At 49.6% G+C, this 13044-nt stretch overlaps 1 protein-coding gene and 1 long non-coding RNA gene across 3 annotated transcripts in view; one reads left to right on the plus strand and one right to left on the minus strand.

The window, feature by feature from the left end:
* The window catches only part of LOC143807113 (uncharacterized), a 135296-nt gene extending 132038 nt beyond the window's left edge, over positions 1 to 3258 (minus strand). The window contains exon 1 of the long non-coding RNA XR_013221647.1: positions 3132 to 3258. This is a non-coding gene — a long non-coding RNA (uncharacterized LOC143807113). The remainder of the gene's footprint in view (positions 1 to 3131) is intronic.
* Positions 3238 to 11710, plus strand: C2H16orf46 (chromosome 2 C16orf46 homolog). 2 transcript variants are annotated; one of them, XM_077288330.1, is made up of 3 exons: positions 3238 to 3414; positions 9424 to 9625; positions 10674 to 11710. In XM_077288330.1, exons 2-3 carry the CDS (start codon positions 9440 to 9442, stop codon positions 11652 to 11654), a joined length of 1167 nt encoding a protein of 388 aa, XP_077144445.1. In that variant the 5' UTR covers positions 3238 to 3414; positions 9424 to 9439; the 3' UTR covers positions 11655 to 11710. The 2 variants fall into 2 exon arrangements, with proteins under 2 accessions (XP_077144445.1, XP_077144446.1); XM_077288331.1 differs by having other exon boundaries at positions 3350 to 3553.
* Positions 11711 to 13044: the final 1334 nt, after the last annotated feature.

Below are 13044 nucleotides of genomic sequence, written 5' to 3' on the forward strand. Positions count from 1 at the left end.
GTGTGTCCACTGTCTAGATTACATCCGAATGAGCTGCAGATTGGATGCTGCGTACTTGTAGTCCCATCGGATGATGCATGCACACACACCCCAAAAGACCCCCCGCACAGCCCCGCACACACACGAACAGTCCCGCACAGGGCTGTACACACCTGAACAGTCCCAAACACATCCGAACAGCCCGCAGACCCCGCACACACCTGAACAGTCCCGCACAGCGCCGCACACATCCGAACAGCCCGCAGACCCCGCCCGCACACACATACACGCACACCGTCACCGCCCACACACTTCCATCCTCCCGAGCTGCAGCGTTTCTCGGACCCACATCCGCAGCAAAACTGCAGATCTTTTTTACATCTGCGGTTTTGCAGCGGATGTGCCCGACTCAATGAAAGTCTAAAGGTGCAGAAACGCTGCAGTTCCGCACAAAAGAAGTGACATGCTGCGGGAAAAAAAAGCTGCGTTTCGGTGTGGCTTTTTCCGCAGCATGGGCACAACAAGTCTGCGGCTCCCATAGACTTACATTGGTTGTGCACTACACTGCGGATTTGATGCAATTCAGTGCGGCAAAAAACGTTGCGGATCTGCAATCAGATCCGCAACGTGTGCACAAAGCCTTAGCATTTAGTGAACCTAGCAAAAAAGCCAAGCAAAAAACAAGTGTGGGATTGCACTTTTTTTGCCATTTCATTGCACTTTGAAGTTTTTTCACATTTTCTGTTACACGACATGGTAAAACCAATGGTGTTGTTCAAAAGTAGAACTTGTCCCGCAAAAGAAAAGCCCTCACATGGCCATATTGACGGACAAATGATGGCTCTGGAAAGAAGGGGAGCGATAAACGAAAACAAAAAAGCTCCAAGGGTGAAGGGGGTTAGAAACATGGATATGGACATATCTATGGAAATAGACATAGATATATAGATACAGTGCCTACAAGTAGTATTCAACCCTAGTATTCAACCCCCTGCAGATTTAGCAGGTTTACACATTTGGAATTAACTTGGCATTGTGACATTTGGACTGTAGATCAGCCTGGAAGTGTGAAATGCACTGCAGCAAAAAAGAATGTTATTTCTTTATTTTTTTTTTTAAATTGGGAAAAGTTTTTTCAGAGGGTCATTTATTATTCAACCCCTCAACCCCCCAGAATTCTGTTTGGTTCCCCTAAAGTATTAAGAAGTAGTTCAGGCACAAAGAACAATGAGCTTCACATGTTTGGATTAATTATCTCTTTTTCCAGCCTTTTCTGACTATTTAAGACCCTCCCCAAACTTGTGAACAGCACTCAAATATGGCCAACATGGGAAAGACAAAGGAGCATTCCAAGGCCATCAGAGACAAGATCGTGGAGGGTCACAAGGCTGGCAAGGGGTACAAAACCCTTTCCAAGGAGTTGGGCCTACCTGTCTCCACTGTTGGGAGCATCATCCGGAAGTGGAAGGCTTATGGAACTACTGTTAGCCTTCCACGGCCTGGACAGCCTTTGAAAGTTTCCTCCCGTGCCGAGGCCAGGCTTGTCCGAAGAGTCAAGGCTAACCCAAGGACAACAAGGAAGGAGCTCCGGGAAGATCTCATGGCAATGGAGACATTGGTTTCAGTCAATACCATAAGTAACGTACTCCACCGCAATGGTCTCCGTTCCAGACGAGCCCGTAAGGTACCTTTACTTTCAAAGCGTCATGTCAAGGCTCGTCTACAGTTTGCTCATGATCACTTGGAGGACTCTGAGACTGACTGGTTCAAGGTTCTCTGGTCTGATGAGACCAAGATCGAGATCTTTGGTGCCAACCACACACGTGACGTTTGGAGACTGGATGGCACTGCATACGACCCCAAGAATACCATCCCTACAGTCAAGCATGGTTTTGGCAGCATCATGCTGTGGGGCTGTTTCTCAGCCAAGGGGCCTGGCCATCTGGTCCGCATCCATGGGAAGATGGATAGCACGGCCTACCTGGAGATTTTAGCCAAGAAACGCCGCTCCTCCATCAAGGATCTTAAGATGGGTCGTCATTTCATCTTCCAACAAGACAACGACCCAAAGCACACAGCCAAGAAAACCAAGGCCTGGTTCAAGAGGCAAAAAATCAAGGTGTTGCAGTGACCTAGTCAGTCTCCTGACCTTAACCCAATTGAAAACTTGTGGAAGGAGCTCAAGATTAAAGTCCACATGAGACACCCAAAGAACCTAGATAACTTGGAGAAGATCTGCATGGAGGAGTGGGCCAAGATAACTCCAGAGACCTGTGCCGGCCTGATCAGGTCTTATAAAAGACGATTATTAGCTGTAATTGCAAACAAAGGTTATTCCACAAAATATTAAACCTAGGGGTTGAATAATTATTGACCCACACTTTTATGTTTAAAAGTTATAAAAATTTAACTGAGCAACAAAACTTTTTGGTTTGTAAGATTTATGCATCTGTTAATAAATCCTGCTCTTGTTTGAAGGCTCTAACTTATTTGCATCTTATTAAACCTGCTAAATCTGCAGGGGGTTGAATACTACTTGTAGGCACTGTATATCGGTATGTATCTGTCTATCTGTCTGTGTGTAATGGAGTGTGGGTTGGACAAGTGTAAAAGAGGACGTTGGACAGAAATGACATCACAAATCTTTTTGAAGATAGAGGAGGGAGGGGTTGGGTGTGTTTTGGAGGGGGTGTGGTAGGTTCGTGCTTAGTGGCAGTGCAATGCATCATGGAACTTGTAGTATTAGAGCACAGTAACTCAGGAGAAAGGAAGTTGTCGATTAACCCCATGAGAGCTGGATCCAGCACTGAAGATGTGCTGCTACAGCATGATAAAAGGTAATATTGCTAAAATAAACACAGTGGATGTTTTCAGTGGCACATAATAGCAAGATTTATGAAAAAAAAAAAGGTCATAGTAGTGGACAACTTCTTTAATGGGGGCCGCTCTGCACCGCCATGTAGGTGGGCTGCAGTGACGTCACTGCGCCCCCATATACAGTGCCAGGGGACCCCATTATGTGTCAGTTTTCAGGCCTGTCCTTACTTTTCTAGGGCTAAAAAAAATGATCAAAATGTTTTTTTGCCTCAATTTCTGGATATGATACGAAAGAAAAAAACTACTATCAGAAAACTTGAGCACAAAAGCCTCACTTGAGGGGTGAGGGGGCTGGGTGGTCACACTGTGCCCACCCCTCCGGCTATGGAGGCCGCACTGACTGGACACGACGACGACAAGGACACAGCGGTCTGTTCTCCCGCGTCAGAACCAAGGGCAGCGGCGCACGGCGGTCACGTGACACGCGACTTCCGCTGGAGAAGCCCCGCCCAAAGCACGCGACCCAAGCGTAACCCCTGACAACGGCTGCGGGAGGATGGAGGAGAGCGGAGCGGAGCGGTGATGTGTGCGGCTCCCGGCCGGGACTGCTGCTGACGGGTGTGTACTGGACCGGACCCGGCCTGCTGCGGGAGCCCCGCTGGGACTTGTGGTTCTGTGGCTTCTGCCTCATTTCAATGCTCATTTCTTAGTACTGACAGAGGAGAGAAGGGGATGCTTGGACTTGTAGTCAAAACAGGTGAATGCTGAGACCTGTAGTCCTACACCGATTGTGTCGGAACGCTGGGACTTGTAGTCCTACACCTATTGTACCTGTGGGTGAATGCTGGGACTCGTAGTCCTCCATCTATTATATTTGTGGATGATTGCTGGGACTTGTAGTCCTACACCTATGTTGTCTGCGGAAGGATGATGGGACTTGTAGTTCTTTTCCTCTTGTGTAATAATGCTGGGACTTCTAGTTCTACACCTTTTGTGTCTGGATAGTTATTCTGAGACCTGCAGTTCTACACTGCCGGTATCCTTGTAGTAATGCTGGGACTTGCAGTCCTCGGCCCCGTGTAATAATGCTGGGACTCGTAGTTCTGCATGTATTGTACCTGTGGGTGAACGCTGGGACTCGTAGTCCTATATCTATTGTACCTGCGGGCGAACGCCGGGACGCGTAGTCCTACATCTATTGTACCTGAGGGCGAACGCCGGGACGCGTAGTCCTACATCTATTGTACCTGAGGGCGAACGCCGGGACTCGTAGTCCTACATCTATTGTACCTGAGGGCGAACGCAGGGACACGTAGTCCTACATCTATTGTACCTGCGGGCGAACGCAGGGACGCGTAGTCCTACATCTATTGTACCTGAGGGCGAACGCAGGGACACGTAGTCCTACATCTATTGTACCTGAGGGCGAACGCAGGGACACGTAGTCCTACATCTATTGTACCTGCGGGCGAACGCCGGGACTCGTAGTCCTACATCTATTGTACCTGAGGGCGAACGCCGGGACTCGTAGTCCTACATCTATTGTACCTGCGGGTGAACGCAGGGACACGTAGTCCTACATCTATTGTACCTGCGGGTGAACGCAGGGACACGTAGTCCTACATCTATTGTACCTGCGGGTGAACGCAGGGACACGTAGTCCTACATCTATTGTACCTGCGGGCGAACGCCGGGACGCGTAGTCCTACATCTATTGTACCTGAGGGCGAACGCCGGGACTCGTAGTCCTACATCTATTGTACCTGAGGGCGAACGCAGGGACACGTAGTCCTACATCTATTGTACCTGCGGGCGAACGCCGGGACGCGTAGTCCTACATCTATTGTACCTGAGGGCGAACGCCGGGACGCGTAGTCCTACATCTCTTGTACCTGCGGGCGAACGCAGGGACACGTAGTCCTACATCTATTGTACCTGCGGGCGAACGCCGGGACGCGTAGTCCTACATCTATTGTACCTGAGGGCGAACGCCGGGACGCGTAGTCCTACATCTATTGTACCTGAGGGCGAACGCAGGGACACGTAGTCCTACATCTATTGTACCTGCGGGCGAACGCCGGGACGCGTAGTCCTACATCTATTGTACCTGAGGGCGAACGCCGGGACGCGTAGTCCTACATCTATTGTACCTGAGGGCGAACGCAGGGACACGTAGTCCTACATCTATTGTACCTGCGGGCGAACGCAGGGACGCGTAGTCCTACATCTATTGTACCTGAGGGCGAACGCAGGGACACGTAGTCCTACATCTATTGTACCTGCGGGCGAACGCAGGGACGCGTAGTCCTACATCTATTGTACCTGAGGGCGAACGCCGGGACTCGTAGTCCTACATCTATTGTACCTGAGGGCGAACGCAGGGACACGTAGTCCTACATCTATTGTACCTGAGGGCGAACGCAGGGACACGTAGTCCTACATCTATTGTACCTGCGGGCGAACGCAGGGACGCGTAGTCCTACATCTATTGTACCTGAGGGCGAACGCCGGGACGCGTAGTCCTACATCTATTGTACCTGAGGGCGAACGCAGGGACACGTAGTCCTACATCTATTGTACCTGCGGGCGAACGCAGGGACGCGTAGTCCTACATCTATTGTACCTGAGGGCGAACGCAGGGACACGTAGTCCTACATCTATTGTACCTGCGGGCGAACGCAGGGACGCGTAGTCCTACATCTATTGTACCTGAGGGCGAACGCCGGGACTCGTAGTCCTACATCTATTGTACCTGAGGGCGAACGCAGGGACACGTAGTCCTACATCTATTGTACCTGAGCGCGAACGCAGGGACACGTAGTCCTACATCTATTGTACCTGCGAGCGAACGCTGGGACTCGCAGTCCTACATCTCTTGTACCTGTGGGTGAACGCCGGGACTCGCAGTCCTACATCTATTGTACCTGCGGGCGAACGCCGGGACTCGCAGTCCTACATCTATTGTACCTGCGGGCGAACGCCGGGACTCGTAGTCCTACATCTCTTGTACCTGCGAGCGAACGCTGGGACTCGCAGTCCTACATCTCTTGTACCTGTGGGTGAACGCCGGGACTCGCAGTCCTACATCTATTGTACCTGCGGGCGAACGCCGGTACTCGTAGTCCCACATCTCTTGTACCTGCGAGCGAACGCCGGGACTCGCAGTCCTACATCTCTTGTACCTGTGGGCGAACGCCGGGACTCTTAGTCCTACATCTATTGTACCTGCGGGTGAACGCCGGGACTCGCAGTCCTACATCTATTGTACCTGCGGGTGAACGCCGGGACTCGTAGTCCTACATCTCTTGTACCTGTGGGTGAACGCCGTGAACCGTAGTCCTACATCTATTGTACCTGCGGGCGAACGCCGGGACTCTTAATCCTACATCTATTGTACCTGCGGGCGAACGCCGGGACTCGCAGTCCTACATCTATTGTACCTGCGGGCGAACGCCGGGACTCGTCCTACATCTCTTGTACCTGCGAGCGAACGCTGGGACTCGCAGTCCTACATCTCTTGTACCTGTGGGTGAACGCCGGGACTCGCAGTCCTACATCTATTGTACCTGCGGGTGAACGCCGGGACGCGTAGTCCTACATCTATTGTACCTGCGGGTGAACGCCGGGACTCGTAGTCCTACATCTATTGTACCTGTGGGTGAACGCCGGGACTCTTAGTCCTACATCTCTTGTACCTGCGGGCGAACGCCGGGACTCGCAGTCCTACATCTATTGTACCTGCAGGCGAACGCCGGGACTCGTAGTCCTACATCTATTGTACCTGTGGGTGAACGCTGGGACTCGCAGTCCTACATCTATTGTACCTGCGAGCGAACGCTGGGATTCGCAGTCCTACATCTCTTGTACCTGCGGGCGAACGCCGGGACTCTTAGTCCTACATCTATTGTACCTGTGGGTGAACGCCGGGACTCGTAGTCCTACATCTATTGTACCTGCGGGCGAACGCCGGGACTCACAGTCCTACATCTCTTGTACCTGCGGGCGAACACCGGGACGCGTAGTCCTACATCTCTTGTACCTGCGGGCGAACGCCGGGACTCTTAGTCCTACATTTATTGTACCTGTGGGTGAACGCTGGGACTCGCAGTCCTACATCTCTTGTACCTGCGTGCGAACGCCGGGACTCTTAGTCCTACATCTATTGTACCTGTGGGTGAACGCTGGGACTCGTAGTCCTACATCTATTGTACCTGCGGGCGAACGCCGGGACGCGCAGTCCTACATCTCTTGTACCTGCGGGCGAATGCCGGGACGCGTAGTCCTACATCTATTGTACCTGCGGGCGAACGCCGGGACTCGTAGTCCTACATCTCTTGTACCTGCGGGCGAACGCTGGGACTCGTAGTCCTACATCTCTTGTACCTGCGGGCGAACGCTGGGACTCGTAGTCCTACATCTCTTGTACCTGCGGGCGAACGCCGGGACTCGTAGTCCTACATCTATTGTACCTGCGGGTGAATGATGGGACTTTGTAGTTCTTTACCTCTTGTGTAATAATGCTGGGACTTCTAGTTCTACACCTTTTTTGTCTGGATAGTTATTCTGAGACCTGCAGTCCTCTGCCCAGTGTAATAATGCTGAGGCTTGTAGTTCTGGTACTTGCACTGTAGTGTTCACGTTCACACTTTTCTGATGCAGGTTTGCAGTTTGCTTTATGTCCTGAAAATCGATTCGCTCATCCATAGTTTGCACATCTACGATGTTGTGTCCCGTGACCTATATAGATACTTGCTAATATCCAGAGCTCCACTAGAAGTAGATGGGGAGCTCGGCGTACGGGCACCAACGCGACATTATCTATAGGACTGCCAGCTAATCGGACGCTGTACTTGGCTCTCTCCTGCAGTCCTCTAGACAGTGAATGGAGCGGTGGCACACATTGCTTGGCCCACACCACATTCATATGAGGCATTTTAGAGCCCTGTTCTCCACAATGATGGAGTCCTATCCTGTGATTAGGGGATACGTTGCAAAAATTGAAAAACTTATTACAAGTTTTCCAGGATTTGACAAATTTTGCTCAAAAGTCGAGAAAATGAAACAAGCGTTGCATTAGACTGTTAAGTAACTCCCTACCCTGATCTTGTAGACTCATTCATGTGACCACTGCAGACAATCACTGACTTCAGTGGTCCTCCTGTATATACAAATGTTACCACTGAGAGCTTTGATTGGCTGCAGTGATCACCTGATAGATGGATAGGGGAGATCTGGGCAGCTGAGGTGTCGCGATCGGGGCAGCAGAGGTGTCGCGATCGGGGCAGCAGAGGTGTCGCGATCGGGGCAGCAGAGGTGTCGCGATCGGGGCAGCAGAGGTGTCGCGAGCGGGGCAGCAGAGGTGTCGCGACCGGGGCAGCAGAGGTGTCGCGACCGGGGCAGCAGAGGTGTCGCGACCGGGGCAGCAGAGGTGACGCGACCGGGGCAGCAGAGGTGACGCGACCGGGGCAGCAGAGGTGACGCGACCGGGGCAGCAGATGTGTCGCGACCGGGGCAGCAGAGGTGTCGCGACCGGGGCAGCAGAGGTGACGCGACCGGGGCAGCAGATGTGTCGCGACCGGGGCAGCAGAGGTGTCGCGACCGGGGCAGCAGAGGTGTCGCGATCAGTGCAGCATCACAGCCACACTGCTGAGATTCAGGCCTTGCTCCTATGTGGGGGTCGCCAATATCTCATTTCTTCCACAATTTGTAGTTATACTTATTCTTGGACCTGATAATCTTCAGCTCCTGGATAATATCGTGGCCCTGTGCTGTAATCACATAGTCCCACGCTCTTCACCCCCATCAGTACTGACTGCAGTGACGGCACCTGCATGATTTATGGAGGGTTATCCGAGAAACATCAGTGTGAAGTACAAGTCCATGTCCTGTGTAATTATTTATTGGTACAGCCCGTGTTTCAGGTTGCCGCCATCACCATACTCCGCGCTCCAGTTGTGCCGCCCACGAGACTCATCTTCTAATTAAAACCCATTAATTGCAGGAGTCGCTTTAAAGTGGATTGCCATTTTAAAATTTAATTTACCACATGTAATCGACCTAATTATCTCATTGCCACTAAAAAAATACTTTGCACCATATTAATAACCTCATTGCCAGTAGAGAGCAAACAAGTGGCCAGGTGGGAATTGTTTGCTTGCTGCAAACAGATCAAAAACGTATTTTTAGCCCAAAATACAGTCATTTATGTAAGAAAAAAAATGTCTGTTAGTAATAGGATCGGCACAGACCGTAGTCTACGAGCCCGGCTGTCGTCCTAGATAATGACATTTGCCTTTTTATGAAATCTGACATTACGTAATAACTTTATTAATGTCCTCCAGCAAAGGCGCAGAAGATCAGAGGTCGTAATTCAATAAACCGCGAGATGCGACGTCTGGAACCTGAAGTAATACATTTATTGACAACCGCTGTCTGCTTACACTGGAAGACGCCCATTAATCAGAGGAGCCATCTGGCAAGACGGGCAGCTTCTCCATGTTAGCCAGACAGAACTTGTCGGCGAGCATTTATTGACACGTCGTGGGTTTGGTCTCCATTCTTCGGAAATCGCCCTATGCAGAAACCCTAGTTGTGGTCTAATATGTGATCTCCAATTTCATATTGCAGATGTAAAACTAAATCAATGGATATTCAAGATGATGATTCATTACGAGAAACGCTGCAAGAGCTAGAAGAGTTTCCACAAAAAGTCTGCTCCCCTCGAGAAGAGAAGGAGCTGACGGAAGCATTGGTGGAGATCAGCGAGAAGATTCTGGAGGATGATCACAAGTCCATAGAGTGGCTGATAGGCACGGGATGGGACGAAGCTGTGAGTACATCAGTCGCTCCTCTACCAGAGTTTAGATCAGGGTGGGATCCTCTAAGATCTGGAGATCTCCACTTGTAAATTAGATGGGTCAGGCGTAGAGATGAGCGAATTTGCTCGGGTTCCCTCTTATTTAGCAAGCTATAGCTTGCCAAATAAGAGGGAACCTGAGCAAATTTGCTCTTCTCTAGTCATGAGTAGCGACGAGCATTTCCTCGTTGTGGAATGACAACTTCTTTGCAGAAAAAATAAGGAATAAAATGTGAGGCTTGACCCGGTCAGCGATTGATTAGATCACAGAGCTCTGCATTTGGCTAAGTCAGTCCCATAGACTGTGAATGGAGTTGGTAGTGCACTTGCAATACCACCTCTCAATTACAACATGGGGCACAGGACCCCCTCCCAATCCCATGATCAGTTGGGTTCATACCTTTATCACCTATCCTAGACCTTCACGGAGCGTGGTGACGATCCCCGCTCTGTTCAGCTAGACAATAAAATACAGCCATATTACAGTAATGAGATAGCGGGATAAGGGGAAGAAACTTGTTGCTCTACCAAGCCCAATCCATTTATTTAGTGACAGGCCACATGCCAGTCTTGTTTCCATTTCCTGTGCCATCGTCTAGGTTCCCACCATGGATTTAGAGGTCATTTCAAGTTCTCTGTCTAATGCTACGTTCACATTAGCGGCGGGCGCCGCATGCGTCATGCGCCCCTATATTTAACATGGGGGCGCATGGACATGCGTCGCACTTGCGTTTTGCGGCGCCCGCGTCCGGGCGCAGAGGACGCAGCAAGTTGCATTTTTGCTGCGTCCAAAATCAATTAAAAAAAGGACGCATGCGGCGCAAAACGCAGCGTTGTGCATGCGTTTTGCTGCGTTTTTGTTTGCGTTGTGCGCTGCGGCGCCGACGCTGCGGCGCACAACGCAAATGTGAATGTATCTTTAGTGAGACTCGGAGCTGTATGGATGGTCTGCTTCGCTCTGTGAATGTCTGATCCGGTGTAGTGGTGAGAGATTAATACTTTGTTGTTTCTTATTTTCCAGGCTCGTGGCTGGGGTTCCGTTTCTGCAACGGCATGTCTGCACCTTCAGAAGAAACAGAAGAAGCCCAAGGCTGGAGAGGCCACAGATTGTATTTTATGTCTAGACCTGTGTTTTATACCTGAAAGTAAAGATACAACTGCAGAAACAAAACCCGGCACAGTCACCAACCACGAAAAGAAGTCAGCAACTGAGACGAACTCTGCGGATCACGGTCTAGCTGCCGCAGAGAAAGACTTTGCGTTTGGCTTTACAGGTCATTGCCCTTCTACAGAAACCGGTCATGACAAAGTATCTTCTGTAGAGGTATCTACTAGAGAACCAAGACCCAACAAGGAGAGGAACATACAAAGAAGCTCCTCACCGATCACTGGGAAAGCTTTTCCATTATGTACCGATTGTTACAATACAAAGGAGTCGCCAACGTTCAATGTGCCTTTGTTACTGCCACCATTGAAAGCTTCACTTGGAAACGGACATGCAGAGCAGATGGCACGGAGGAAAGAGGTTCTCCTCCATCAGATGGAAAAGCTTCCCTCAAAGGGATTTATGGGCAGCACCCTGGACGAACAAGTCCTCCACAACATGGATCTCAGGGTAGAGAAGAAACTTCTTGAAGTCATAAGTAATCTTCCTAAGGGGCAGCTCAGAGTGCCTCAGCCACTGTCCTTTGTCACCTCTTACGTTCCAAAAATACCAGCAAAGGACGTGGATCGTCTGCATTGGCAAAACTCGTTATTTGTCCAGAAGTCTCTTGGCGTGAATGCCAGCAATGTAAAACATGAAACCAGCTCTGCTCAGGTGGGCTTCCTCCATACCAGGACACTGCAAAACAAGCGCAACATGCGCCAAGAATCAAGATTCCTCAATGACGCTAAAGGTAGACGGGCAAAATCAGGCGGCAGCCCCGTAATCAGTAGCACACTATTACCTTCCTTAACTGTTACGAGGGTAGAAATACCGGTCAAAATCAAAATGTGCTAAATAGGCTACCTCTCTACTTTAGGTCATCCGGTTGCCAATAAACCCTATGAAGAACACTATGAAGTATTCAGATTTATTTTTTTTAAGGAGTAAAAAATGAATTCCAGAAGAAAGAAAACATGGTTTATAAAGTGCTGGTTGCTTTTTCCCATCTTAAGGAAAGATCAACCATGACTGGGTTCCTCCATGCAATTGTCCATTTGTGAACGGGTGCTGGGACTGCAATTTTTTTTACTCGTCAGTGTGCAAAAATTGCTCATGTGTACTCACACATTGACCAACAATGGTCAGCGTGCCATCTCATAAGCACACACAAACCAATCCAGATAGATAACGCGTTGATCTGAATGTATCCTAAAGAGATTTCTGATGGATTCCAATCAGAATTAGAACGCAGGTTTGATCGGTACTTTAGACGATTTAAGGGGGTTTCCGTGCTATTCTATAACTTTACAGAAAAAAGGCATAGTGTGATTAAAAAATAAAAATAGCATATTCTCCGCTATTGATCCTCCATCCCTGCGGGTAGTGCCATCCAACAGTCCTTTCTCCTTTTCCAGCATGTTGGAATAAAAGTTATTATTTGGCCGCTCTTGTTGGCTCCCCAAGATTAAACACGTTTATTTAGCGCTCACCTTTGTCTTTAAAAACAGAATCAAAATGTTCCCCAAATCTGAAGATGTATTTTTTTAAGACTGTTAACCCCTTACTGACCTCGGACGGGATAGTACGTCCGAGGTCAGATCCCCTGCTTTGATGCAGGGCTCCGGCGGTGAGCCCGCATCAAAGCCGGGACATGTCAGCTGTTTTGAACAGCTGACGTGCCCGCAATAGCGGCGGGTGAAGTCGCGTTTCACCTGCCGCTATTAACTAGTTAAATGCCGCTGTCAAACACAGACAGCGGCATTTAACTACTGCATCGGCCGGGCGGGCGGATATGAGCGCATCGCTGACCCCCGTCACATGATTGGAGGTCGGCGACGCTTCTCCATTGTAACCATAGAGGTCCTTGAGACCTCTATGGTTACTGATCGCCGGTAGCTGTGAGCGCCACCCTGTGGTCGGCGCTCACAGCACACCTGATTTTCTACTACATAGCAGCGAACAGCTATTGAAGCATGGCAAAACTTAAAAAAAGTTTAAAAAAAAAGTGAAAATAAAAACAAAAATATAAAAGTTTAAATCACCCCCCTTTCGCCCCAATCAAAATAAATCAATATAAAAAAAAAAATCAAACCTACACACATTTGGTATCGCCGCGTTCAGAATCGCCCGATCAATAAAAAAAAGCATTAACCTGATCGCTAAACGGCGTAACGAGAAAAAAATTTGAAACGCCAGAATTACATTTTTTTGGTCGCCGCGACATTGCATTAAAATGCAATAACGG

Source organism: Ranitomeya variabilis, chromosome 2, assembly GCF_051348905.1.
Source record: "Ranitomeya variabilis isolate aRanVar5 chromosome 2, aRanVar5.hap1, whole genome shotgun sequence".
In the NCBI taxonomy this organism is placed as follows: domain Eukaryota; kingdom Metazoa; phylum Chordata; class Amphibia; order Anura; family Dendrobatidae; genus Ranitomeya; species Ranitomeya variabilis.